General features: G+C 44.6%; 1 protein-coding gene across 1 annotated transcript in view; it reads left to right on the top strand.

The window, feature by feature from the left end:
- The window catches only part of LOC143298256 (RING finger protein 17-like), a 57,881-nt gene that overhangs the window by 25,591 nt on the left and 6,564 nt on the right, over nt 1-25,726 (top strand). The window contains exons 21-37 of the mRNA XM_076611070.1: nt 556-662; nt 3,408-3,516; nt 4,313-4,488; nt 5,199-5,258; nt 6,855-6,918; nt 8,706-8,823; nt 10,633-10,675; nt 11,831-12,228; nt 13,001-13,148; nt 13,468-13,683; nt 16,279-16,424; nt 18,322-18,569; nt 19,744-19,910; nt 20,616-20,738; nt 22,616-22,702; nt 23,900-24,043; nt 24,719-24,805. Of these exons, the coding sequence (XP_076467185.1) occupies nt 556-662; nt 3,408-3,516; nt 4,313-4,488; nt 5,199-5,258; nt 6,855-6,918; nt 8,706-8,823; nt 10,633-10,675; nt 11,831-12,228; nt 13,001-13,148; nt 13,468-13,683; nt 16,279-16,424; nt 18,322-18,569; nt 19,744-19,910; nt 20,616-20,738; nt 22,616-22,702; nt 23,900-24,043; nt 24,719-24,805 (2,441 nt within the window). The remainder of the gene's footprint in view (nt 1-555; nt 663-3,407; nt 3,517-4,312; nt 4,489-5,198; nt 5,259-6,854; nt 6,919-8,705; nt 8,824-10,632; nt 10,676-11,830; nt 12,229-13,000; nt 13,149-13,467; nt 13,684-16,278; nt 16,425-18,321; nt 18,570-19,743; nt 19,911-20,615; nt 20,739-22,615; nt 22,703-23,899; nt 24,044-24,718; nt 24,806-25,726) is intronic.

Below are 25,726 nucleotides of genomic sequence, written 5' to 3' on the forward strand. Positions count from 1 at the left end.
AAGTACCAGGGGGTCACAGCCCACACATACAGAGAAAGGACAGTGACAGACATGAGTCCTGCAACAGACAGGAAGGACCAGGGGGTCACAGCCCACACATACAGAGAAAGGAAAGATGGCATGTCATGAGTGTTAACTACAGAATTGCGCCAGTCAGTGGGTATGAGTGTAGCGGGGTGGACAGCTCATTACAGAGTCAGATGACTGGTCATCACCAGTAGTTAACTACAGGGGTGTGCCATTGAATAGGGAAGAGTGATGTGGGTTAACTACAGGGGTGTGCCATTGAATAGGGAAGAGGTATGTGGGTTAACTACAGGGGTGTGCCATTGAATAGGGAAGAGTGATGTGGGTTAACTACAGGGGTGTGCCATTGAATAGGGAAGAGTGATGTAGTTAGACGACTCATTCACAAAGAGTCAGTCACGATTGTTGTCAACAGCAGTAAAGTACACTGTGCAGAAGTGTGCAGAAGTGAAGTGGGTAGATGGGTGATAGGCGGTGAGTCAGACAAGCTCACTGACAGTGTGATGGTAGTCTGTCTTCCTGCTGTAGCCACCATGAGGAGGCGGGAATACCTGACAGTTCCCCGCGTGGAGGAGGGGACAGTGGTCAACATAGGCATCAACTGCTCCCACAGCCCCGCCCTGTTTTACGCTCAGGTGAGTCACAGTAGTCCTGACAGTGTTGTTTATTTATTGATAGTCTGTTCATCTAAGATGATGATATTAGCCTGTGGTCATGACCAGTTCATTTATATAGCACCTTTCTGTGCTCGCTTGAACTGCACTGTACAATGTAAAAAATTGACGAGTAAAACAGGCATTTAAACACTAGAATGGCAACTTTCAAACATTACTCTGCATTAGACAGCCAACCAAACCCCAACAGTGATTTATGTATAACACAAAACCATCACACACAGCGCTACATATCATGCATCACAATACCTAAATGATGAAATCTCATCAACACCTGTATCACAATACCTAAATGATGAAATCTCATATTGCAACACCTGTATCACAATACTTAACTGATGAAATCTCATCAACACCTGTATCACAATACCTAAATGATGAAATCTCATATTGCAACACCTGTATCACAATACTTAACTGATGAAATATCATATCAACACCTGTATCACAATACCTAAATGATGAAATCTCATATCACAACACCTGTATCACAATACCTAAATGATGAAATCTCATATCAACACCTGTATCACAATACCTAAATGATGAAATCTTATATCACAACACCTGTATCACAATACCTAAATGATGAAATCTCATATCAACACCTGTATCACAATACCTAAATGATGAAATCTTATATCACAACACCTGTATCACAATACCTAAATGATGAAATCTCATATTGCAACACCTGTATCACAATACCTAAATGATGAAATCTCATATTGCAACACCTGTATCACAATACCTAAATGATGAAATCTCATATCAACACCTGTATCACAATACCTAAATGATGAAATCTCATATCAACACCTGTATCACAATACCTAAATGATGAAATCTCATATCGCAACACCTGTATCACAATACCTAAATGATGAAATCTCATATCAACACCTGTATCACAATACCTAAATGATGAAATCTCATATCGCAACACCTGTATCACAATACCTAAATGATGAAATCTCATATCAACACCTGTATCACAATACCTAAATGATGAAATCTCATATCAACACCTGTATCACAATACCTAAATGATGAAATCTCATATCAACACCTGTATCACAATACCTAAATGATGAAATCTCATATCAACACCTGTATCACAATACCTAAATGATGAAATCTCATATTGCAACACCTGTATCACAATACCTAAATGATGAAATTTCATATTGCAACACCTGTATCACAATACCTAAATGATGAAATCTCATATTGCAAATCGTATTTCACAAAAAAGCTGAATGCTTCAAACCAGTCCCATACTTCACAAAGCCCAAATAATGCCCAATTAAAATCACAGTACTTCAAAATCAGTCTCACTCTCCCTCCCTCCCCTCCACACACAGCAGTATTTGTCTTGGAAATATCTGAAACTACATGCCCATGGCTGTGACAGCTATTGCAGTTCAGGTGGTGATCTTTTTTTTTTTCTTTTTCTTTTTTTTTTTAGGAGGTGGGGGGTGAGGGAGGGGATGTTTGGGGGCTATCATTTGTTTTTTAATGCAGGTGATAAAAGTTGATGGAATCATGCAGATTTGGAGAATAATTCATTCTAGGTTTGTGGTAGAATAACACCCAAATGAACAAGATGTAGAAATAAGAGTTGGGTTCCTTGGTGTGTTTAAACATTTTTCTCCCCCCCCCCCCCCCCAAAGCGCAGCTTTGCATACCTTCAGAGATGAAGGATGATTAAGCTTGCCACTGAAAAAAGTGTGCGTGTATGATAACAGTCTCTTCATTTCCTTGACTGTTTTGTTTTATGCATATATGCTTGCCATTGAAAAAAAAAAAAGTAAATATAAATGAATATATATATCTTTTTTTTTTTTTTCTTTTTTTTTTTTTTTTATAACTTAGACAACAGGAAAGGTAATTCTTGGACTGTTGTGAGGAATTAGCTTTTTGTTACAACTGATTTTTTAAAAGAAGTTTCTGTATGTGCCTGAGAATTTGGGACATTATGAAAAGTCTGTCAGCATGCTCCAGTTTCTGTAGATTTTTGTTTACATCTTTGATCTGAATTAAGAGCCATTCATGGGTGTGAATGACTTGTGTGTAAGCGCTTTGACTTGTTCTCTGCACAAGACTGAGCGTTATTTAGATACTTAGTATTACCAGTAGTTGTAGTTGTCTGCCTGTAAGACCTGCGTCGACTGGTGGAACAAATGATTGTGGGGAAAGACATGGATGGATGGCCGCACAGATACTTCACCAGTCACTCCCAGGCAGTAGCTGTATGTGTTGATATAAGTATTAACTCTGACTCTTGTACTATGTTTTGATGTAAGTATTAACTGACTCTGGTTGTACTGTGTTTTGATATAAGTATTAACTGACTCTGGTTGTACTGTGTTTTGATATAAGTATTAACTGACTCTGGTTGTACTGTGTTTTGATATAAGTATTAACTGACTCTGGTTGTACTGTGTTTTGATATAAGTATTAACTGACTCTGGTTGTACTATGTTTTGAAATGAGTATTAACGCTGACTCTGGTTGTACTATGTTTTGATATAAATATTAACTGACTCTGGTTGTACTGTGTTTTGAAATGAGTATTAACGCTGACTCTGGTTGTACTATGTTTTGAAATGAGTATTAACGCTGACTCTGGTTGTACTATGTTTTGGAAAGAAGATTGCAGGCTCATTTAAAGCGGAGGCTAACATACCAGTTAGTCCTTTGCAGCTGTACAACCAGGCGAGTCACGGGCACCTGCAGCAACTGCTGATGGCCATGCAGGAGGTGTACCGCCAGGAGACCAAGCACCTGTACAAGTTCTTCTGCCCCAAGAAGGGTCAGTGGCTTTGTGTTAGAGATGTGTGTGTGTGTATTGTTGTCTGTCCCCTGTACAAGGTCTTCTGCCCCAAGAAGGGTCAGTGGCTTTGTGTTAGAGATGTGTGTGTGTGTATTGTTGTCTGTCCCCCTGTACAAGGTCTTCTGCCCCAAGAAGGGTCAGTGGTTTTGTGTTAGAGATGTGTGTGTGTGTATTGTTGTCTGTCCCCTGTACAAGGTCTTCTGCCCCAAGAAGGGTCAGTGGTTTTGTATTAGAGATGTGTGTGTGTATTGTTGTCTGTCCCCTGTACAAGGTCTTCTGCCCCAAGAAGGGTCAGTGGTTTTGTGTTAGAGATGTGTGTGTGTGTATTGTTGTCTGTCCCCTGTACAAGGTCTTCTGCCCCAAGAAGGGTCAGTGGTTTTGTGTTAGAGATGTGTGTGTGTGTATTGTTGTCTGTCCCCTGTACAAGGTCTTCTGCCCCAAGAAGGGTCAGTGGTTTTGTATTAGAGACGTGTTTTGTGTATTGTTGTCTGTCCCCTGTACAAGGTCTTCTGCCCCAAGAAGGGTCAGTGGTTTTGTATTAGAGACGTGTTTTGTGTAGTTGTCTGCACCTGTAGAGGTCTTCTGTTGTGAGGAATTGTGCTTTCTTTTTTAATGTAAATGAGTGTGCTTTTTATGACCCTTTTCTTATGTTTCCACTTTATCTCATGTGCTTAATCAGTTAATTATAAGTATTGCATTTGTAAAGTGCTTTGTATTTGCTTCTGCTTGTATTGCAGAAGTAGATAAGAATATAACATTATTGTGTGTGTGACAGACATGATCTGTGTGGCACGCTACGCCAAGGACAGCAACTGGTACCGTGCGCGGGTGACGGGCCTTCCCGGCCATGGCAAAGTAGAGGTGCAGTTTGTAGATTATGGCAACAAGGAGGTGGTCAGCCACACTGACATCTGCAAGATCCTTGACGACCACATCAAGTACCCCATGCAGGTGAGGCACTGTGCACTGACTCTCGGTTACCCAATGCCCCTGTTTTATTTATTCTCAGTTAGTGAATTTAGCCAACTTATTGCCAAGTTGTTGGGGGATTTGTTTTTGTTTTTATGTTTTTCACACAACAATCGCTTGCATGAAATCATTTGTGTGTGTGTTAGGTTTAGATTTTTTATCTTTACAAATAGAGTAGGGTAAGCAGTAGTCTTCATTAAAAATTACCTCTTTCCACTTGATGTTTCATTAGACAGAAAGAAGTGGAGTAACCCAGTGTCTGTATGACTATCACAGGCTGTAGAAGTGTGTGCTGTGTTGTGTACTGACATGGTGTGTCGTATTGCAGGCTCTGGAAGCGTGTGCTGTGTTGTGTACCGACATGGTGTGTCGTATTGCAGGCTCTGGAAGCGTGTGCTGTGTTGTGTACCGACATGGTGTGTCGTATTGCAGGCTCTGGAAGTGTGTGCTGTGTTGTGTACCGACATGGTGTGTCGTATTGCAGGCTCTGGAAGTGTGTGCTGTGTTGTGTACCGACATGGTGTGTCGTATTGCAGGCTCTGGAAGCGTGTGCTGTGTTGTGCACCGACATGGTGTGTCGTATTGCAGGCTCTGGAAGCGTGTGCTGTGTTGTGCACCGACATGGTGTGTCGTATTGCAGGCTCTGGAAGTGTGTGCTGTGTTGTGTACTGACATGGTGTGTCGTATTGCAGGCTCTGGAGGTGTCTCTAGCTGATGTGGAGCCGGTGGACGGGGCCCAGTGGTCAGATCAGGTGAGGTACAGGGAGTGCATGATGTGGGGTTGACTGGGGATCATATTTTGTGTCTGACTCCTTTTGTGCTGCTGAGGGGTATGTTCCACAAAGAAGGGCTGTCACCTCACAGAGATCAGACAGACCTTACAGGTCAGGGTGTCAGTGAAGGGCTGTCACTTCACAGAGATCAGACAGACCTTACAGGTCAGATCAGACAGACCTTACAGGTCAGGGTGTCAGTGAAGGGCTGTCACCTCACAGAGATCAGACAGACCTTACAGGTCAGGGTGTCAGTGAAGGGCTGTCACCTCACTGAGATCAGACAGACCTTACAGGTCAGGGTGTCAGTGAAGGGCTGTCACCTCACAGATCAGACAGACCTTACAAGTCAGGGTGTCAGTGAAGGGCTGTCACCTCGCTGAGATCAGACAGACCTTACAGGTCAGGGTGTCAGTGAAGGGCTGTCACCTCACTGAGATCAGACAGACCTTACAGGTCAGGGTGTCAGTGAAGGGCTGTCACCTCACAGATCAGACAGACCTTACAAGTCAGGGTGTCAGTGAAGGGCTGTCACTTCACAGAGATCAGACAGACCTTACAGGTCAGGGTGTCAGTGAAGGGCTGTCACCTCACAGATCAGACAGACCTTACAAGTCAGGGTGTCAGTGAAGGGCTGTCACCTCACTGAGATCAGACAGACCTTACAGGTCAGGGTGTCAGTGAAGGGCTGTCACCTCACTGAGATCAGACAGACCTTACAGGTCAGGGTGTCAGTGATGGGCTGTCACCTCACTGAGATCAGACAGACCTGACAGGTCAGGGTGTCAGTGAATGGCTGTCACCTCACAGAGATCAGACAGACCTTACAGGTCAGAGTGTCAGTGAAGGGCTGTCACCTCACTGAGATCAGACAGACCTGACAGGTCAGGGTGTCAGTGAATGGCTGTCACCTCACTGAGATCAGACAGACCTGACAGGTCAGGGTGTCAGTGATGGGCTGTCACCTCACTGAGATCAGACAGACCTTACAGGTCAGGGTGTCAGTCACCATTCTCTGTTTGGACTTCTTCCTCTGCTTTTCTGTTCAGCAAAGTGCAGTGAAGTGACACATTGCACACTCAAAACCCTTGTCTCTTGTCCAGGACAGATACAGGTTGGTGAAAGTGCATTTGTAGTGATGAGTGTCAGCCTGTTCTGTCTCTGTCTCTCTTTCCCTCTCTCTGTCTCAACCACTGTGTCTATTTTTCCTTGTCACTTTATCTTTTTGCTTGGCATGTCCTGATCACTGAGTTTGTTCTGCACATTGTATTGTTTTTCTTGGTGTGTGCAGTGATGTGGTCATTTGATAACTTTATTGTCAAAGGAGACAGCACATTCATCCATTCATTTGTTGTTTACTTTTTGCAAAAGCGATCATAAGTCAAGATGGGGGTGGAAGTACAAATGATTGATAACTATTAATTATGAACACAAGCCTGATCAGTATTCATTAATCAACCGAAAGCTTTCTTTCTGGAAAACAGTATCTAACAACTGTGATAAAGTGAGGCATATTTGTGTGGGTGCTTGCTTGTATGTGCGCATGTTTGCATCTGTGTGTGTGTGTGTGTGCAGGCCAACGACTGGTTCCGAGCCATGTCTGAGCTCCAGTTGTGTCAGTTCCGGGTGACCGCACGCAGTGAGTACACATGATTGACATGATTGACTTGTTGATACCACTACTTGTTAATTGCCTTTCTATAATAAGAGACAAAACTGTTTCCACTTAAACTGTGTAAGGCTGGCATCTTTCCTGACCAGCTTGTGGCATCATATACTATATATTTCACTGGTGCCTGTTGTTACTTTACCTTCATTTCTCACATTGTTTTATGTTTGACATTGCTTCACTGCAAATTTTGATTGAAACATTATAATGATAATCTGTACTGTGTTGGACGACGTCAAGCCATCGACATTTGGTTTGTGCTGCGTAGAGCAACTTCTGACTGCAGGCGTCTTGTGTTCGTCTGACATGTCAGTATGACACTGCTGGCCAAATGCAAAGTCAGGGTGAAAACCTCACCCAGTTTGGTTTGGTTTCACAGTGTTAGGTAAAGCTTCATGTTGTGCAGAATGGTTCGAGAACTTCAAATGTATTTCCATGATAGAAATTCCTTATTTCTTTACCCCCCCCCCCCCCCCTCTCCCTTTTTTTTTTTGCTGGCACTGAATACAAATACTCACAGGCTGATGAGGTTTCCAGAAATCCCACACACATTGTGTGACTGAAGACCTTAGCAGTTTCTGTCAAAGAAAGACTTCACTTTGTCCACCAGAAAAATGTGTGAAATGTGGCAGATGGCATGTAACACATGTCCTTGATTTGTGAGAGTGCACTGTGTGACAGTGTGAAGAATGAATGTGCATGTGATATGTGAAATGTTCATGTCTTTCAAATTTACTGTATTTATTAAATGTTTAAAATGAATGATTCATGTGCAATGCTTTTATGCTCATATCTCAAAAATTTGTCATGTTTATTGTTAATGATTATTTGTTATTGCCACACCTTGTGTAATTTCTCATCGTGAGATTATTCAATAAAGTAATTGACATCATGAAGTAATGTATATCACTGTGAGATAATGAAGTAATGTATATACACTGCTTCACTGTGAGATAATGAATTAATGTATATCACTGTGAGATAATGAATTAATGTATATCACTGTTTCACTGTGAGATAATGAAGTAATATATATACACTGTTTCACTGTGAGATAATGAAGTAATGTATATACACTTTGTTTCACTGTGAGATAATGAATTAATGTATATCACTGTTTCACTGTGAGATAATGAAGTAATGTATATCACTTTCACTGTGAGATAATGAAGTAATATATATCACTTTTTCACTGTGAGATAATGAAGTAATATATATACACTGTTTCATTGTGAGATAACGAAGTAATGTATATCACTGTTTCACTGTGAGATGATGAAGTAATGTATATCACTGTTTCACTGTGAGATAATGAAGTAATGTATATCACTGTGAGATAATGAAGTAATATATATCACTGTTTCACTGTGAGATAATGAAGTAATGTATATCACTGTTTCACTGTGAGATAATGAAGTAATGTATATCACTGTTTCACTGTGAGATAATGAAGTAATGTATATCACTGTGAGATAATGAAGTAATATATATCACTGTTTCACTGTGAGATAATGAAGTAATATATATACACTGTTTCATTGTGAGATAACGAAGTAATGTATATCACTGTTTCACTGTGAGATAATGAAGTAATGTATATCACTGTTTCACTGTGAGATAATGAAGTAATGTATATCACTGTTTCACTGTGAGATAATGAAGTAATGTATATCACTGTTTCACTGTGAGATAATGAAGTAATGTATATCACTGTTTCACTGTGAGATAATGAAGTAATGTATATCACTGTGTTTTAGGCGAGAAGCCCAACAGTTTGGTGGGTGTTCTGTACGTGGTGACCAGCCACAATAACTCTCTGTGCTGTGTTAACTACGAGCTGGTCCGCCGCGGCTTTGGTCGAAGTACTGGACAGTGGTCAGTGCCTTGTGTGTGTGTGTGGAAATGCTGTCAGTGCATCTCTCTCTCTCTCTCTCTCTCTCTATATATATATATATATATATATGTATGTATGTATGTATGTATGTATAGTTTTTCCCCCCCATCATCTGCACTTGAGTGTTACTGTCGTTGCCCCATCATGTGCATTATCACATTATCAGTGGTATTACTCCCTCACTGCTCATTCCTGGACCCCCCACACATGTGCTGTCCCATCATCTGCTCAGTTTGATTGGCATTACTTCCATGCTGCTCATTCCAAGTTCCCCGTACACAGCTTCACCTGGGTTCATCTCTGGCAGTCACTATGTCAGCTGAACTGTTTGGCTGTAAAGAGGCCACACAGCAGAGAATACCCTGTGGCTGTAAAGAGGCCACACAGCAGAGAATACCTTGTGGCTGTAAAAAGGCCACACAGCAGAGAATACCCTGCACTGCTGCCAAGTCACTTCAGTGATGTTCAGCAGTGCCTGTTCTGATTTAACATACTTCAGACTCCACGTACTAAGCCCCCTTCTGACAATAATAATAGCTTAGCCACGGAGCCGGACTGAGTGAGTGTCCCCTTCTAGAATGGAGACGGCCAGCACATGGCAGCAACAGTCCGCCTTGAATCTGCTGACACCAGATACCTTGAAGACCATGACAGGACTGGCCCAAAGCACGGAGGTGGAAGGAGATCCAAACTAAGGTCACCATGAGAGCAGGGCATGAGAGGCCACAAAGTTTGGGACATTTTTTGTTCTTATTGATGGAGGTGGAGGATGCTATGATGATGATCTTGCAACAAAAAGGGATAAAAAAAATCAAAATGAATTTTTGAAAAATCATAACTTTTTTGGGGGGAAATCTGCAGTGCAGTAAAAGGAAATGTGAATAAATGTGATTCCACTCAGTTTGTTGATTATAACATTCAGACATATGTTGACGTGATGAAAGAGACAGAAAAAGTAAAACTTGGGAAATGACCAGACTGGGACCTAAAGTCAGGATTTGTGTGTGACACCTTTACATGCTGTAGCAAGACGTCTTCATGAAAAGAAAAGAAACTACTGTGAAATCTGTTTGTGTTCAACACCTTTACATGCTGTAGCAAGACGTCTTCATGAAAAGAAAAGAAACTACTGTGAAATCTGTTTGTGTTCAACACCTTTACATGCTGTAGCAAGACGTCTTCATGAAAAGAAAAGAAAATACTGTTAAAATTGTTTGTGTTCAACACCTTTACATGCTGTAGCAAGACGTCTTCATGAAAAGAAAAGAAACTACTGTGAAATCTTTGTGTTCAACACCTTTACATGCTGTAGCAAGACATCTTCATGAAAAGAAAAACTACTGTGAAATCTGTTTGTGTTCAACACCTTTACATGCTGTAGTAAGACGTCTTCATGAAAAGAAAAGAAACTACTGTGAAATCTGTTTGTGTTCAACACCTTTACATGCTGTAGTAAGGCGTCTTCATGAAAAGAAAAGAAACTACTGTGAAATCTGTTTGTGTTCAACACCTTTACATGCTGTAGCAAGACGTCTTCATGAAAAGAAAAGAAACTACCGTGAAATCTGTTTGTGTTCAAGGGTTTGCTCTTCAGTGGTCCAGTTCACCTGACTGCATGTAGATGGCAGTTTGAGTCAGTCTGCTTGGATAGATGAATGTGTGTCAGGGGTACACTATAAGATACAAGGGATAGAATGAAGGATTGATAACTATTGTGTATATTTAGTTTATTTTTCTTCATAAGGTGTCGATTAACTCTGCTGTAATTGTGGGTGTGTTCTGGATTGCAGGTCGCTTGAGGAATCTTTCAAGGAAATTACCCTAACCCCTGAAGTAAGTGTTCTAACACCTTGGATTCTTTTCTAAACATGCCTTCACCCACCTTTATTCCCCTGAAATGAGAGAATTGAAGGGGGGAGCGGGGTGGGGGGGGTTACAATTGGCTGTATGTTTTGCTGTGACATTTTGTTACGTTAAAGTCTGAATCTGTGATTGGAGGGTGACCAGTGGTTGCCAAGAGGTGGGGGATGTTAGGATAACATTTATAGTATGTTCAGTGGGTTGGGGGGAAGAAGCTTCTTGAATACTTGTTGGAGCATGGCAGTGGAAGCAGTGGGCTTTGTTTTATATCTGTCCTTCAGATGCATATCTTGAAGCAGTTATTTCAGATTCAAATTGTGGAGTGTGGGGATCATCAGGAAACTGATGACTGGAACAGGTTGCTGCCCTTCCTTCCAAACATGCACACACAGATAGCTGTGGTTTCTCACTGTGAAAAATGGGAAGGAAAAATGCACGAAAGTACCTGTGGTTGTGAGTGGTGCTGTTTGCACTGGCTGCATTCACCACTGTTTGCTGGAAATTCAGCATCACTTCACCGTGACCTCAAGAAGAAAACTGAAAGTTCCCACGTAGTCCTTAACTTTGTTGTTTTTTTTTAGCTATGAATTTTTATCTCCTGTTTTTGACTACTGCAACAGTGGTCCCTAACTTTTTATGAACACTGTATTTTGATCACCGCAACAGTGGTCCCTAACTTTTTTACGAACCCTGTATCATGATCAGCTGTGTGTGATCACTGCAACAGTGGTCCCTAACTTTTTTACGAACCCTGTATCATGATCAGCTGTGTGTGATCACTGCAACAGTGGTCCCTAACTTTTTACGAACCCTGTATCATGAGCTGTGTGTGATGACTGCAACAGTGGTCCCTAACTTTTTACGAGCCCTGTATCATGATCAGCTGTGTGTGATCACTGCAACAGTGGTCCCTAACTTTTTTACGAACCCTGTATCATGATCAGCTGTGTGTGATCACTGCAACAGTGGTCCCTAACTTTTTACGAACCCTGTATCATGAGCTGTGTGTGATCACTGCAGCAGTGGTCCCTAACTTTTTACGAACCCTGTATCATGATCAGCTGTGTGTGATGACTGTGACACAATGCTGTGGACAGAGGTGACTGTGGTGTTGACTTGTGATGGCAGACGATCCCGTCTTTGTCGCCACCAACCCCATCCTCCACCCGGTCGCCCTCCCCCATGTCGGGGGGATATCACATCGGGCCCCCAGTCCCCTCCACCTCCACCGCCCCCAAGCTGAAGGAGACAGGCAAAGCCAGACCCTCGGCCAGGTCACGCGGCAAGGCAGCGGTGACCTCCCCTCCCACAGCGACGGCCGCCATGACCTCGGAGAGCCTGGAGGAGCCGGTGATGGAGAGCGATGATGTTGAGCCGTGTGTGGGTGAGGAGGAGAGGGTAGAGGAGCTGGGCATGGGGGAGAGCTGGCAGCTGGAGGTGGGTGCAGTGGAGGTGGCCATCAGCGGTTACTTCTCTCCCAGCGAATTCTTCATCCAGCTCACAGAGATGAAGCACGAGCTGTTCAGGTCAGTCAGGGGAAACACGCTTTGTTTGTTTGCTTTTTTGTGTGTGTGGTTGTTTTTGTTTTTTTCACTATTTGTTCCTTTTTATCATGAGGGCACTGGTGTAAGAAAGCTAGAGTTTGTTCATCCATTTTCCGCCTGGGTGAAACATTTGATATTTTCATTGTACTTGTGTTGATTTCTGACATTTCAGCTGTTGTTCCACCCTCTGACTGCCCTGTGTAGCACTACTCGTACAGCTCCCCTCTTCTCCTGCCGTCTTATTCATTTGTTTGGTTTATTGTAAGGATGACATTCAGGTGTGAAAAGTGATATTTGAATAGATGTTGACAATCACAACTGTGTGTGACATGACATAAGCACAATTCTTACTTGCAGTGAACGTCAAGGCCTGACCAGCGTGTATAGGTTTACATGAAGATTAGACATCAGCTGCTGTTTTTTTTTTCTTTTCCTTTTTCCAAAGCAGATGTGGTGCAGCATGTATGGATGAGTCCACACGCTTGAAATTAAAACAGAGACTGTGATGAGTTTTTATGTCATGTCTCTGGATCCTGTCAGGCACTTTGAGCAGCTTTTGTACTGGAAAAGATGCCAGGTAAAAGTTGAGCATTGATTACAATCTTCTTCTTTGTGGGCTGCAGCTCCCACGTTCACCGATATGTATACAAGTGAGCTTTTACATGTATGACCATTTTTACCCTGCCATGTAGGCAGCCATACTCTTGTTTTTGGGGGTGTGCCTGACTATGATTACTGAGGGGTGATGTTGCAGTCTGATGGTGGAGATGTCATCATACGACATGGCATACTGGGTCAGCCACAACTGGGCTCCGGGGGAGTTCTGTGCGGCCAAGAGTGGCCACGACCAGCGCTGGTACAGGGGATGTATCCTGGTCGTCAGGGATGATGGACTGTGTGAGGTAGGGACACTGCTTTTGTCTGGATTTGGTTGGGGGGGGGGTGTGTGTGCAAGTAGGTTGTGTGTGTGTCTGTGTGAGCTAGGTATGCTTTTTTGTCATGGATGGAGTGTGCGTGTATGCACTGGAATCAGAATCATATTTATCTTGAAAAACAAAGGTAGGTTGACACCACAAAAGGATGAACCAACCAAACTGAGTATAAAATGTGGCGCCCTGCTGGTGTGTGTTAGCTTTTTGGACAGAGTTGTTATCCCCCCTGCCCCCTGGCCCCTCAGCTTTCCCAGACTGTGTGAAAGAAGAGCTGTGTTGGTGTGTTCAGGTCAGTCTGGTGGACTATGGCCACATCGACATGATCCCCCAGAGGAACCTGAAGCCGCTGAAGAAGGTCCACGGCAGGAAGGAGTGCTTTGCCGAGCGGTGCCACATCGCTGACTTGATGCCCACAGGCACCACGGACAAGACCAGGTGGTCTCAGACAGCCATGGAAGCCGTGAGCAAGATGATCGGCCACAACAGGACCTTTGTCACCCTGAAGGTACACTGCTTTGTCTGTCTGTCTGTTATTGTTGGGGTCCATGCTTTGTCTGTTCTTGTCATGTGTGGGGTCCATGCTTTGTCTGTTCTTGTTGCCATGTGTGGGGTCCATGCTTTGTCTGTTCTTGTCATGTGTGGGGTCCATGCTCTGTCTGTTCTTGTTGCCATGTGTGGGGTCCATGCTTTGTCTGTTCTTGTCATGTGTGGGGTCCATGCTCTGTCTGTTCTTGTTGCCATGTGTGGGGTCCATGCTTTGTCTGTTCTTGTCATGTGTGGGGTCCATGCTTTGTCTGTTCTTGTTGTCATGTGTGGGGTCCATGCTTTGTCTGTTCTTGTTGTCATGTGTGGGGTCCATGCTTTGTCTGTTCTTGTTGTCATGTGTGGGGTCCATGCTTTGTCTGTTCTTGTTGTCATGTGTGGGGTCCATGCTCTGTCTGTTCTTGTCATGTGTGGGGTCCATGCTTTGTCTGTTCTTGTCATGTGTGGGGTCCATGCTGTCTGGTCTTGTTGTCATGTGTGGGGTCCATGCTTTGTCTGTTCTTGTCATGTGTGGGGTCCATGCTTTGTCTGTTCTTGTTGTCATGTGTGGGGTCCATGCTTTGTCTGTTCTTGTTGTCATGTGTGGGGTCCATGCTCTGTCTGTTCTTGTCATGTGTGGGGTCCATGCTTTGTCTGTTCTTGTCATGTGTGGGGTCCATGCTGTCTGGTCTTGTTGTCATGTGTGGGGTCCATGCTTTGTCTGTTCATGTTGTCATGTGTGGGGTCCATGCTTTGTCTGTTCTTGTCATGTGTGGGGTCCATGCTTTGTCTGTTCATGTTGTCATGTGTGGGGTCCATGCTTTGTCTGTTCATGTTGCCATGTGTGGGGTCCATGCTTTGTCTGTTCTTGTCATGTGTGGGGTCCATGCTTTGTCTGCTCTTGTTGTCATGTGTGGGGTCCATGCTCTGTCTGTTCATGTTGTTATGTGTGGGGTCCATGCTTTGTCTGTTCTTGTTGCCATGTGTGGGGTCCATGCTTTGTCTGTTCGTGTTGCCATGTGTGGGGTCCATGCTCTGTCTGTTCATGTTGCTATGTGTGGGGTCCATGCTTTGTCTGTTCGTGTTGTCATGTGTGGGGTCCATGCTCTGTCTGTTCTTGTTGCCATGTGTGGGGTCCATGCTTTGTCTGCTTTTGTTATGTGTGGGGTCCATGCTTTGTCTGTTCTTGTTGCCATGTGTGGGGTCCATGCTCTGTCTGTTCTTGTTGCCATGTGTGGGGTCCATGCTTTGTCTGTTCATGTTGTCATGTGTGGGGTCCATGCTTTGTCTGTTCGTGTTGTCAATGTGTGGGGTCCATGCTCTGTCTGTTCATGTTGTTATGTGTGGGGTCCATGCTTTGTCTGTTCGTGTTGTCAATGTGTGGGGTCCATGCTCTGTCTGTTCTTGTTGCCATGTGTGGGGTCCATGCTCTGTCTGTTCTTGTTGCCATGTGTGGGGTCCATGCTTTGTCTGTTCGTGTTGCCATGTGTGGGGTCCATGCTTTGTCTGTTCGTGTTGCCATGTGTGGGGTCCATGCTTTGTCTGTCTGTTCTGTTGCCATGTGTGGGGTCCATGCTTTGTCTGTTCGTGTTGCCATGTGTGGGGTCCATGCTTTGTCTGTCTGTTCTGTTGCCATGTGTGGGGTCCATGCTTTGTCTGTTCGTGTTGCCATGTGTGGGGTCCATGCTTTGTCTGCTTTTGTTATGTGTGGGGTCCATGCTTTGTCTGTTCTTGTTGTCATGTGTGGGGTCCATGCTCTGTCTGCTCTTGCTGTCATGTGTGGGGTCCATGCTTTGTCTGCTCTTGCTGTCATGTGTGGGGTCCATGCTTTGTCTGTTCTTGTTGTCATGTGTGGGTCCACTGACCGGCACAATAACTGAGCCGTTAAAATATTGGACTTTCATTCTGAGGGTCTCAGGTTCAAATTCCAGTCACAGTGCCTGGTGGGTAAAGGGTGGAGATTTTTCCAGTCTCCCAGGTCAACAGATGTCCACACCTGTTAGTGCCTGAAATCTCTGAGTGTATATGCCTGCAGAAGATCAAATACACGTTATAGATCTTGTAATCGGTTTCAGCATCAGTGCATTGTAGAAACAAGAACTTACCAAGCATGCATGATGGGTGGTGGTGGTGGTTGTGGATGTGGTGTGTGGTGATTATGGATGTGGATTGTTGATGTGGTTGTTCTGGATGTGGTGTGTGGTTGTTGTGGTGATTGTAGATGTGGTGTGTGGTGGTGGTTCTGGATGTGGTGATTGTTATGGATGTGGTGTGTGGTTGTTGTTGTGGTGGTGGTTCTGGATGTGGTGATTGTTGTGGATGTGGTGTGTGGTGGTTGTTGATGTGGTAATGTGATGTGTTTGTGGTAATGTAGTGGATATGGTGTGTGGTGGTTGTAGATGTGGTGGTGTGGTAATGTGGTGGTGTTGTGGTAATGTGGATGTGGTGGTTGTTTGTGGATGTGGATGTACAGTGATGGTGATGTGGTTATCCCTGTGGATGTGGTAATGTGGTGTATGGTGGTGCTTGTCTCTTTGGATGTGATGTGTGGTGATGGTTAACGATGTGGTGTTTGCAGGGGGGCAGGGTGGATGGACTAGGACTGCCGGTGGACCTCGTGGTGGAGAAGACCCTGCCGGCCACAGCCCTGGAGCCCATCAGACACCGCTACCTGTCTGTGGCCGCCAAGCTGCAGGACTGCGGCCTGGCCATACCTGTCAGGAAGTGAGTCACACCTGCCGCACCTGCCCTTTTTTCTTTTTCTTTGTTTTTAAACCTCATCTGTGTTTTCTGTTTGTGGGGTTCATGAAAAGTCAGAACCATGTCCAGGGCTGGGAAAAGTCTTGGAATGTTTATTTATAAAAGCCTTGAGCAGTACCACCCAACCAAGAACTTAATTCATTCAGGAAGCATACTAAATGAAGAAACAGAAATTTGGAAAAGTGAGATCCATTTCCCGGGTTGGAAAAGTGTTGGGATCTTTATGAAGCCTTGTCAGTTTATAAAACAAAATCTTTTGATTAGAAAAAACAAAAACAAATATTTAACCAAATCAGTAATGTACAACAAGACTGGTTATGTGGTTCATTTTTTTTCTTAAATATTTTATTTGATATTGTATGTTCATGTCCGTTTTGTTAAAATGTTCCCCCTTTGAATGATGGGCCCCGAAACTAACAGCAAAAGCCTTCATCAACTAAAACAATTGTTCTTGTTCTCTGTCTGTCTGTCTCTCTCATTTTCTTCTGTAGCCAGTGTAGGAATATGTTGCATGGTGCATTGATCGATGAATGAACGGAGTTACATGTTGGGTGGCCTATTGGTTGCTATCATTTGTCTTCACAGAAGAAACTTTTTGTTTCATTATTTGCTTTCACCATCTTCATTTATTATAATGGTTTGTTACACACTGAAAGTATGTTGACACATTCATCCATGTCATAAGGACCTCATGGCCAGTGGCATTAAAGTGTCTAAGCGTCTCTCTCACCTGTCTGTCTCTCACTCTCTCACAGACACGTGTGTACATACACATAAAACACACACACACCACACAGAAGAAAATCACCACCACCACCCCCAAGTTGCACTGTCCATATGCAGGAGCAAACCCTGATGCTGCCCACCTCCCTGCTCACACACACACACACACACACACACAGAGAAGAACACCACCACCATCACCAAGTTGCCCTGTCCATGTTACACAAAGCCCTGACCCCACCCCCACCTTCATCCTCTCCCACCCTCCCCTCCCCACACCACACCAACGCCACACAGAACACCACCACCATCACCATGTTGCCCTGTACATGTTACAGAAGCAAAGCCCTGACCCCCTCCCCCCATCACCCCCCCCTCACACACACACACCACACCACATATCACACCACACCACACCAACACAGCATATCACACCACACCATCACCACCACCACCACTATCACCAAGTTGCCCTGTCCATGTTACAGAAGCAAAGCCCTGACCCCCTCCCCCCATCACCCCATCACCCCCCCCCCTCACACACACACACACCACATCACACCACACCACACCAACACAGCATATCACACCACACCATCACCACCACCACCACTATCACCAAGTTGCCCTGTCCATGTTACAGAAGCAAAGCCCTGACCCCCTCCCCCCATCACCCCATCACCCCCCCCCCCTCACACACACACACACCACACCACACATCACACCACACCACACCAACACAGCATATCACACCACACCATCACCACCACCACCACTATCACCAAGTTGCCCTGTCCATGTTACAGAAGCAAAGCCCTGACCCCCTCCCCCCATCACCCCATCACCCCATCACCCCCCCCCCCCCCTCACACACACACACACCACACCACACATCACACCACACCACACCAACACAGCATATCACACCACACCATCACCACCACCACCACTGTCACCAAGTTGCCCTGTCCATGTTACAGAAGCAAAGCCCTGACCCCCTCCCCCCATCACCCCCCCCCCCCCCTCACACACACACACACCACACCACACATCACACCACACCACACCAACACAGCATATCACACCACACCATCACCACCACCACCACTATCACCAAGTTGCCCTGTCCATGTTACAGAAGCAAGGCCCTGACCCCACCCACCTCCCCACTGAGGGGGATGTTCATCAGTCGGCCCAACCTGACAGACTTTGTGGCCCCCAACACATCCTCTGAGGAGGAGCGACAGTTGATGGAGGACAGCCCCCTTGTGGTGCAGTCCCCCCTGTCTGTGGCCCCCCACCCCCCGCCCCCCTCCACCCACATCCTGGTCATGCCTGTGCACGTGGACACCCAGGGCGTCATCTACGCTCAGGACCTCACTGAAGGTATGGAGTTTGTTTGTTCTGTGTGTGTTTATGTGTGTGTCTGGTGTTTGTTCTGTGTGTGTGTGTGTTTATGTGTGTGTCTGGTGTTTGTTCTGTGTGTGTTTATGTGTGTGTCTGGTGTTTGTTCTGTGTGTGTGTGTGTTTATGTGTGTGTCTGGTGTTTGTTCTGTGTGTGTGTGTGTTTATGTGTGTGTCTGGTGTTTGTTCTGTGTGTGTGTGTTTATGTGTGTGTCTGGTGTTTGTTCTGTGTGTGTGTGTGTGTTTATGTGTGTGTCTGGTGTTCTGTGTGTGTGTGTGTTTATGTGTGTGTCTGGTGTTTGTTCTGTGTGTGTGTGTGTGTTTATGTGTGTGTCTGGTGTTTGTTCTGTGTGTGTTTATGTGTGTGTCTGGTGTTTGTTCTGTGTGTGTGTGTGTGTTTATGTGTGTGTCTGGTGTTTGTTCTGTGTGTGTGTGTTTATGTGTGTGTCTGGTGTTTGTTCTGTGTGTGTGTGTGTTTATGTGTGTGTCTGGTGTTTGTTCTGTGTGTGTTTATGTGTGTGTCTGGTGTTCGTTCTGTGTGTGTGTGTTTATGCGTGTGTCTGGTGTTTGTTCTCTGTGTGTGTGTGTTTATGTTTGTGTGTGTGTCTGTTTCTTCTCTGTGCGTGTGTGTTTGTGTCTGTTTCTTGTCTGTGTGGTTTATATGTGTGTGTCTCTGTCTGTATGTATCTGTGTGTGTGTGTATGTCTATATCTGTGTGTTTGTGTATGTGTGTCTGTCTCTGTGTGTGTGTGAGTGTTAGTAGTTTGTGTCTGTGTGTGTTGTGTGATATATCAATGTGCCATCCTTTATGCAGGTGTATTATGTCCATTCCTCAGTGTGTCAACTGTGTAATATATGAATATGATGTTCTGTGTGTCACCTATGTAATATATCAATGTGCCGTACTTTTCACTGGTGTTCCGTGTCCATTTCTCCAACATACCATCATATCAGTCTGTTAAAAGGCTGAAGTTTTCCATTTATACTTGAGTGTTGCTCAGTCAGTGGACATGAGAACTGGACAAAATAAATTTGTTTCAAGCTGTAAAAAATGATGGAGTGATAGAAAGGGTGCAGCAGATGCTTTAGAAAGTCCGGTATGGGTCCAGAAAGAAAGGCAGTGTGTTTGAAGCAGTGTGTGTGTGTGTGTTGACAGTGGAGAGCATAGAGGAGGTGCTGAACACGATACAGGAGTACAGCCGGACGGAGGCCCCAGAGGGGTGGTTGGAGGTGACGGAGGGGCAGGTGTGTCTTGCGTTTTGCCACACCTATAATCTGTGGCTGCGGGCACGAGTCTTGCACCTGGAAGGCAAACGTGTCGAGGTGAGGAGCGCGTTTGTTTTGTGAGATGGAATTGTTGGTACTTTGTGGTGTGTTGTGTTGCATTGTCACCTGGTGGTGTTTAGTGTGTTGTCTCTTGATGGTAAACATGTCAAGGTGAGGAGAGAAAGAGTGTGTGTGTGTGTAGTGTGTGAGGTGGAATTGTGGTATTGTCACCAGGTAGTGTGTTGTACCTTGATGGCAAACGTTACGATGTAAGGAGAGTGAATGAGTTCTGTCAGGTGGAGTTGGCATTCATGCTTACCATTCTGAAGGAAGTCATTTTTGTTATGGAATAACAGAAATATCATGTTTGGGGGGAGTCTATGACCTATGGAACAGACCAAGTTAAGAAAAAGCGCACTCAACTGAAGAGATAACTTGCTTGATGGCTGTTAGTTTCCTTGTTTAAGCAGGGATAGCTGTTATTTTAAACTCACTCTTACATCATGTGTTAGAGAAAGTGCGCTCAGCTGAAAAGATTACTTGCTTGATGGCTGTTAGTTTCCTTGTTAAAGCAGGGATAGCTGTTATTTTAAACTCACTCTTACATCATGTGTTAGAGAAAGTGCGCTCAACTGAAAAGATTACTTGCTTGATGGCTGTTAGTTTCCTTGTTAAAGCAGGGATTGTTGTAATTTCATAATCACACTGAAGTCACATGGCAGGAAGAGTACTGGTATGAAATTGTTGGGGATTTCCCTACAGGTGAAGTACATAGACTACGGCAACACGGATCATGTCCTGGCCAGGAACCTGAAGTTGATCACACCTGAACTGTGTGCCACACCTGAACAGGTGTATGAGCTGAGGCTTCAGGATGGCAGTCAGGTGAGTGTCGCTGGTGAAGCATGTCACCTGAACACCTGTACAACTGTCACTATCCATCACTGTTGTATATTTGACATCATAATACTGACGATAATAATCAGAAGAATAAATGTAATTATATGGCTGTAAATGTTTTGTAGATGTTACACCCAATCTGTGACATTGCCCATTTCTTGAAATGAGCATGATAATTGCCCATTTCATGCAATGGAAAACTTGGCCATTTCCTGAAGTGAGCAACTATTATGAATGATTTTTTAATTTTTTTTTTTTATAGATACATAGAGCTATAGGATTGGTTCAATCACAGCAGAGATCATACTTGTATATGTTTTTAAAATTCCTTTATTCAGATTGAATTCAGTAATTTATCTATCTTAAAACTATTGTTTCATGTTTGGCTTCTGATTGTCCAAATGCTGTACACCATTGGTTTGGAACAAGTCCTTCGCTCTCTCTCTCTCTCTCTCTCTCTCTCCCTCTCTCTCTCTCTCTCTCACTTTCAGTGGTCAACATTGTCACAGGAATTGTAGCTGTGGCAGGCACTGTTGCAGTTTTCAGACAGAAAGTGTTTTGAAATTCAGTTACTCATGCAATGGCATTGTTGGTATCCCTGACTGCCACACACACTTTGTGTCCGAACAATTTCACAGATGCTGAGCACTTCTGGTAAGATATATTCTGCACAATTTCCTGCACACTGAATGAACTCAAATTGGTCTCTGGCAAGTTTGCCTTTGTCAAGTTTTGTGCCACTTGTGTAGCCAGTCTCTTCTGCTTCTAACACGACACCTACTAAATTCGGTGGGTCTGCTTTAGTGCGGTCAGATTGAGAAACAGGTACAGCCACTTTGTCTCCAACACCAACTGCCCGAAGTGATGTGGTGCTGTGTGCAAGCGTTCATTTGGCCTGCTGTTCAAGGCCGTACCTTGCTTTCTTCCATAGACGTTTAGCTGGATGTGGGTTCTCGGGTACAATATTGTTTGATCCAGGTGTCTCCAATGGAAGATGGTCTAAAAGCTGTCTGTGGGTCATCTGTGGAAGATAACTTGGTGTCATCTGCAGAGGGTGGCTCAGTTATCAGATGTACATTTTCTGTGGAGAATGGAGAAGGGTTTTCCATGGAGTGATCTGAACATCCTGGAGCTGGTGGTGGGTTGTCAGCAGATGTGAGTCCTGAAGACAGCGATGGGTCATGCACAGAAGAAGGGCTAGAGTTGTCTGTGCTGTCCTCTTGGAGTTTTTCTAGTTCTTCTTTCTGAATTGCTGGCGAGATTCTGGTGAGAAACTCATCTGGTAACTGTATGTGACCTTAGGCCACATGGAGGCATGTTGCCAGTAAGTGCTTGACAGGAAGCCATCTGAACTGCTTCATGGTAGATGCTGTTCCTGGTCTGCTGAACAAACAGGGGACCGTTAAGTCCACTGAGCAGATTGTTATCTCGCATCCATGCCATAATGATAAGCCTTGAGCAATAGCAATGCCAATGATATTTTAAAATTCATACATGGCATTGCTCATTTCATGAAATGGGCAATTTCATAGATTGGGTGTAACACACACAGCAAAGAGCCTTGACACCCAACTTTGACATGCATGTGTGGCTGTGAAGCTTCTCAAGTACACACACAGCAGTTAGAGTTCAGTAAGAATTGTGGTTTTTCAAGACAAGATTTGATAAGCTGAGAATCACATATTTGATAGCAGAATACAGGTTTTTATTGATCTGTAGACTAAAACAAGATTTTTTTTTCCTTGGGTGACTGGGTGTGTGATAAAGTGAGACATGCCTACAGCCTCCAACCCCCCCACCCTCCTCCCACTTCCCCCACCCTGGTGTCCATGTATATGCTGACAGTGTGTGTGTGCCTACAGGTGTCTGAGGACGGCTTCTTGCCAGAGGACTACATACGGTTCCTGAACACCACCATCCTCAATAAGCAGTTCACCGCGCTGATTCAGGTAAAAAGACAAAACTACATGCGTCCATGTATTGTTGTTTATGACTTAAAAAGCGCAATTTTAAAACATGATTTTTATACTCCAATTTTATTTTGAATTGCTGTCAAACAGGACAGTGCTTATATCACCAGAAGTGATGTAGTGTGAGGAAGGTAGTAACCACAGCCACTTATATTGCTGTGTTAGAGTGGAGAACAGAAATGATGTATGATAGGAGGGTAGTAACCACAGCCACTTACATTGTTGTGTTAGAGTGGAGAACAGAAATGATGTATGATAGGAGGGTAGTAACCACAGCCACTTACATTGCTGTGTTAGAGTGGAGAACAGAAATGATGTATGATAGGAGGGTAGTAACCACAGCCACTTACATTGTTGTGTTAGAGTGGAGAACAGAAATGATGTATGATAGGAGGGTAGTAACCACAGCCACTTACATTGCTGTGTTAGAGTGGAGAACAGAAATGATGTATGATAGGAGGGTAGTAACCACAGCCACTTACATTGCTGTGTTAAGTGGAGAACAGAAATGATGTATGATAGGAGGGTAGTAACCACAGCCACTTACATTGCTGTGTTAGAGTGGAGAACAGAAATGATGTATGATAGGAGGGTAGTAACCACAGCCACTTACATTGCTGTGTTAGAGTGGAGAACAGAAATGATGTATGATAGGAGGGTAGTAACCACAGCCACTTACATTGCTGTGTTAGAGTGGAGAACAGAAATGATGTATGATAGGAGGGTAGTAACCACAGCCACTTACATTGCTGTGTTAGAGTGGAGAACAGAAATGATGAATGATAGGAGGGTAGTAACCACAGCCACTTACATTGCTGTGTTAGAGTGGAGCAGTACTTCACACAGGACAGGAATCATACCCCTGCTGGAGTGTGCTCCAGTGGCTCATGGTAAATAGGGCACTTTAACCCTTCCACTTTGGGAATTGTGATTTTTGCAAAATAACCTCTTTTTTTTCTTTTTTTCTCACAAAAATTAGGGTAATGCTCAACAGTATGTAAAAGTATGTTTTCTCGAAGGAAAATGAATGGAGAATATAATCATAACTTAAATATTGACAGGATGAGAGAACTCTCAATCAGGGAAAGATAACCTGGATTTTTAGAAGACAAAAGAATACACTGAATATTTGGGTGGAAAAGAAGAAAATTGACAGAGTTGTTTCCCCTGTTTCAGGGCAGCGTGGAGGAGCGCCCCCTGGCGGTGGTGCTGCGTGACGGGGAGAAGGGGGACAGCGTGATGCTGCAGCTGGCGGAGTCTGCACAGCTGAAGATGAACGTGTTCTATGAGCGTAGCAACGACATCGCAGACATCGTCAAGGTGGGACAACTCTCCTCTTTCTGCTCTGACACTGACCGACCAGCAGTTTATGGGGATTCTGTTCTAGGTTTTATGATAACAGTGAATATTTGGTGTGAGAGAAGGTGTCATTGCATTTTTTGTGAAAATAGTTTGAATGAAGATAGTTGGTGGGCTGTGTGTGTGTGTGACAGTGTGTGGTGACATGAAAGTGGGTGTGTGGTGTGTTTCAGCTGTTGTTGATTGATGAGGGTGTGTGGTGTGTTTCAGCTGTTGTTGATTCATGATGGGGTGTGGGTGTGTGGTGTGTTTCAGCTGTTGTTGATTGATGAGGGTGTGTGGTGTGTTTCAGCTGTTGTTGATTCATGATGGGGTGTGGGTGTGTGGTGTGTTTCAGTTGTTGTTGATTGATGATGGGGTGTGGGTGTGTGGTGTGTTTCAGTTGTTGATTGATGATGGGGTGTGGGTGTGTGGTGTGTTTCAGTTGTTGATTGATGATGGGGTGTGGGTGTGTGGTGTGTTTCAGCTGTTGTTGATTGATGATGGGGTGTGGGTGTGTGGTGTGTTTCAGCTGTTGTTGATTGATGATGGGGTGTGGGTGTGTGGTGTGTTTCAGCTGTTGTTGATTGATGATGGGGTGTGGGTGTGTTTCAGTTGTTGATTCATGATGGGGTGTGGGTGTGTGGTGTGTTTCAGCTGCCTTGCCCCCTGCCCACGCAGAAACTGGGTGACAAGAACCAGACGGTGCACGCCTTGGTGTCCCACATGGAGCTGCCTAATCTGGTCAGTCCTCACTTCTCACTCCTCACTGTCCTCACTTCTCACAGTCCTCACTTCTCACAGTCCTCACTTCTCACTCCTCACAGTCCTCACTTCTCACTCACTTCTCACTCCTCACAGTCCTCACTTCTCACTCCTCACAGTCCTCACTTCTCACTCCTCACTTCTCACTCCTCACTTCTCACTCCTCACAGTCCTCACTTCTCACAGTCCTCACTTCTCACTCCTCACAGTCCTCACTCCTCACAGTCCTCACTTCTCACAGTCCTCACTTCTCACTCCTCACTTCTCACTCCTCACAGTCCTCACTTCTCACAGTCCTCACTTCTCACTCCTCACAGTCCTCACTCCTCACAGTCCTCACTTCTCACTCCTCACTTCTCACTTCTCACTCCTCATAGTCCTTACTTCTCACTCCTCACTTCTCACTCCTCACAGTCCTCACTTCTCACTCACTTCTCACTCCTCACAGTCCTCACTTCTCACTCCTCACAGTCCTCACTTCTCACTCCTCACTTCTCACTCCTCACAGTCCTCACTTCTCACAGTCCTCACTTCTCACTCCTCACAGTCCTCACTCCTCACAGTCCTCACTTCTCACAGTCCTCACTTCTCACTCCTCACTTCTCACTCCTCACAGTCCTCACTTCTCACTCCTCACAGTCCTCACTTCTCACTCCTCACAGTCCTCACTTCTCACTCCTCACAGTCCTCACTTCTCACTCCTCACAGTCCTCACTTCTCACTCCTCACAGTCCTCACTCCTCACAGTCCTCACTTCTCACTCCTCACAGTCCTCACTTCTCACAGTCTTTACTTCTCACTCCTCACTCCTCACCTCTCACTCCTCACAGTCCTCACTTCTCACAGTCCTCACTCCTCACAGTCCTCACTTCTCACAGTCCTCACTTCTCACTCCTCACA

This window comes from Babylonia areolata, chromosome 23 (genome assembly GCF_041734735.1).
Source record: "Babylonia areolata isolate BAREFJ2019XMU chromosome 23, ASM4173473v1, whole genome shotgun sequence".
NCBI classification, from domain to species: Eukaryota; Metazoa; Mollusca; class Gastropoda; order Neogastropoda; family Buccinidae; genus Babylonia; species Babylonia areolata.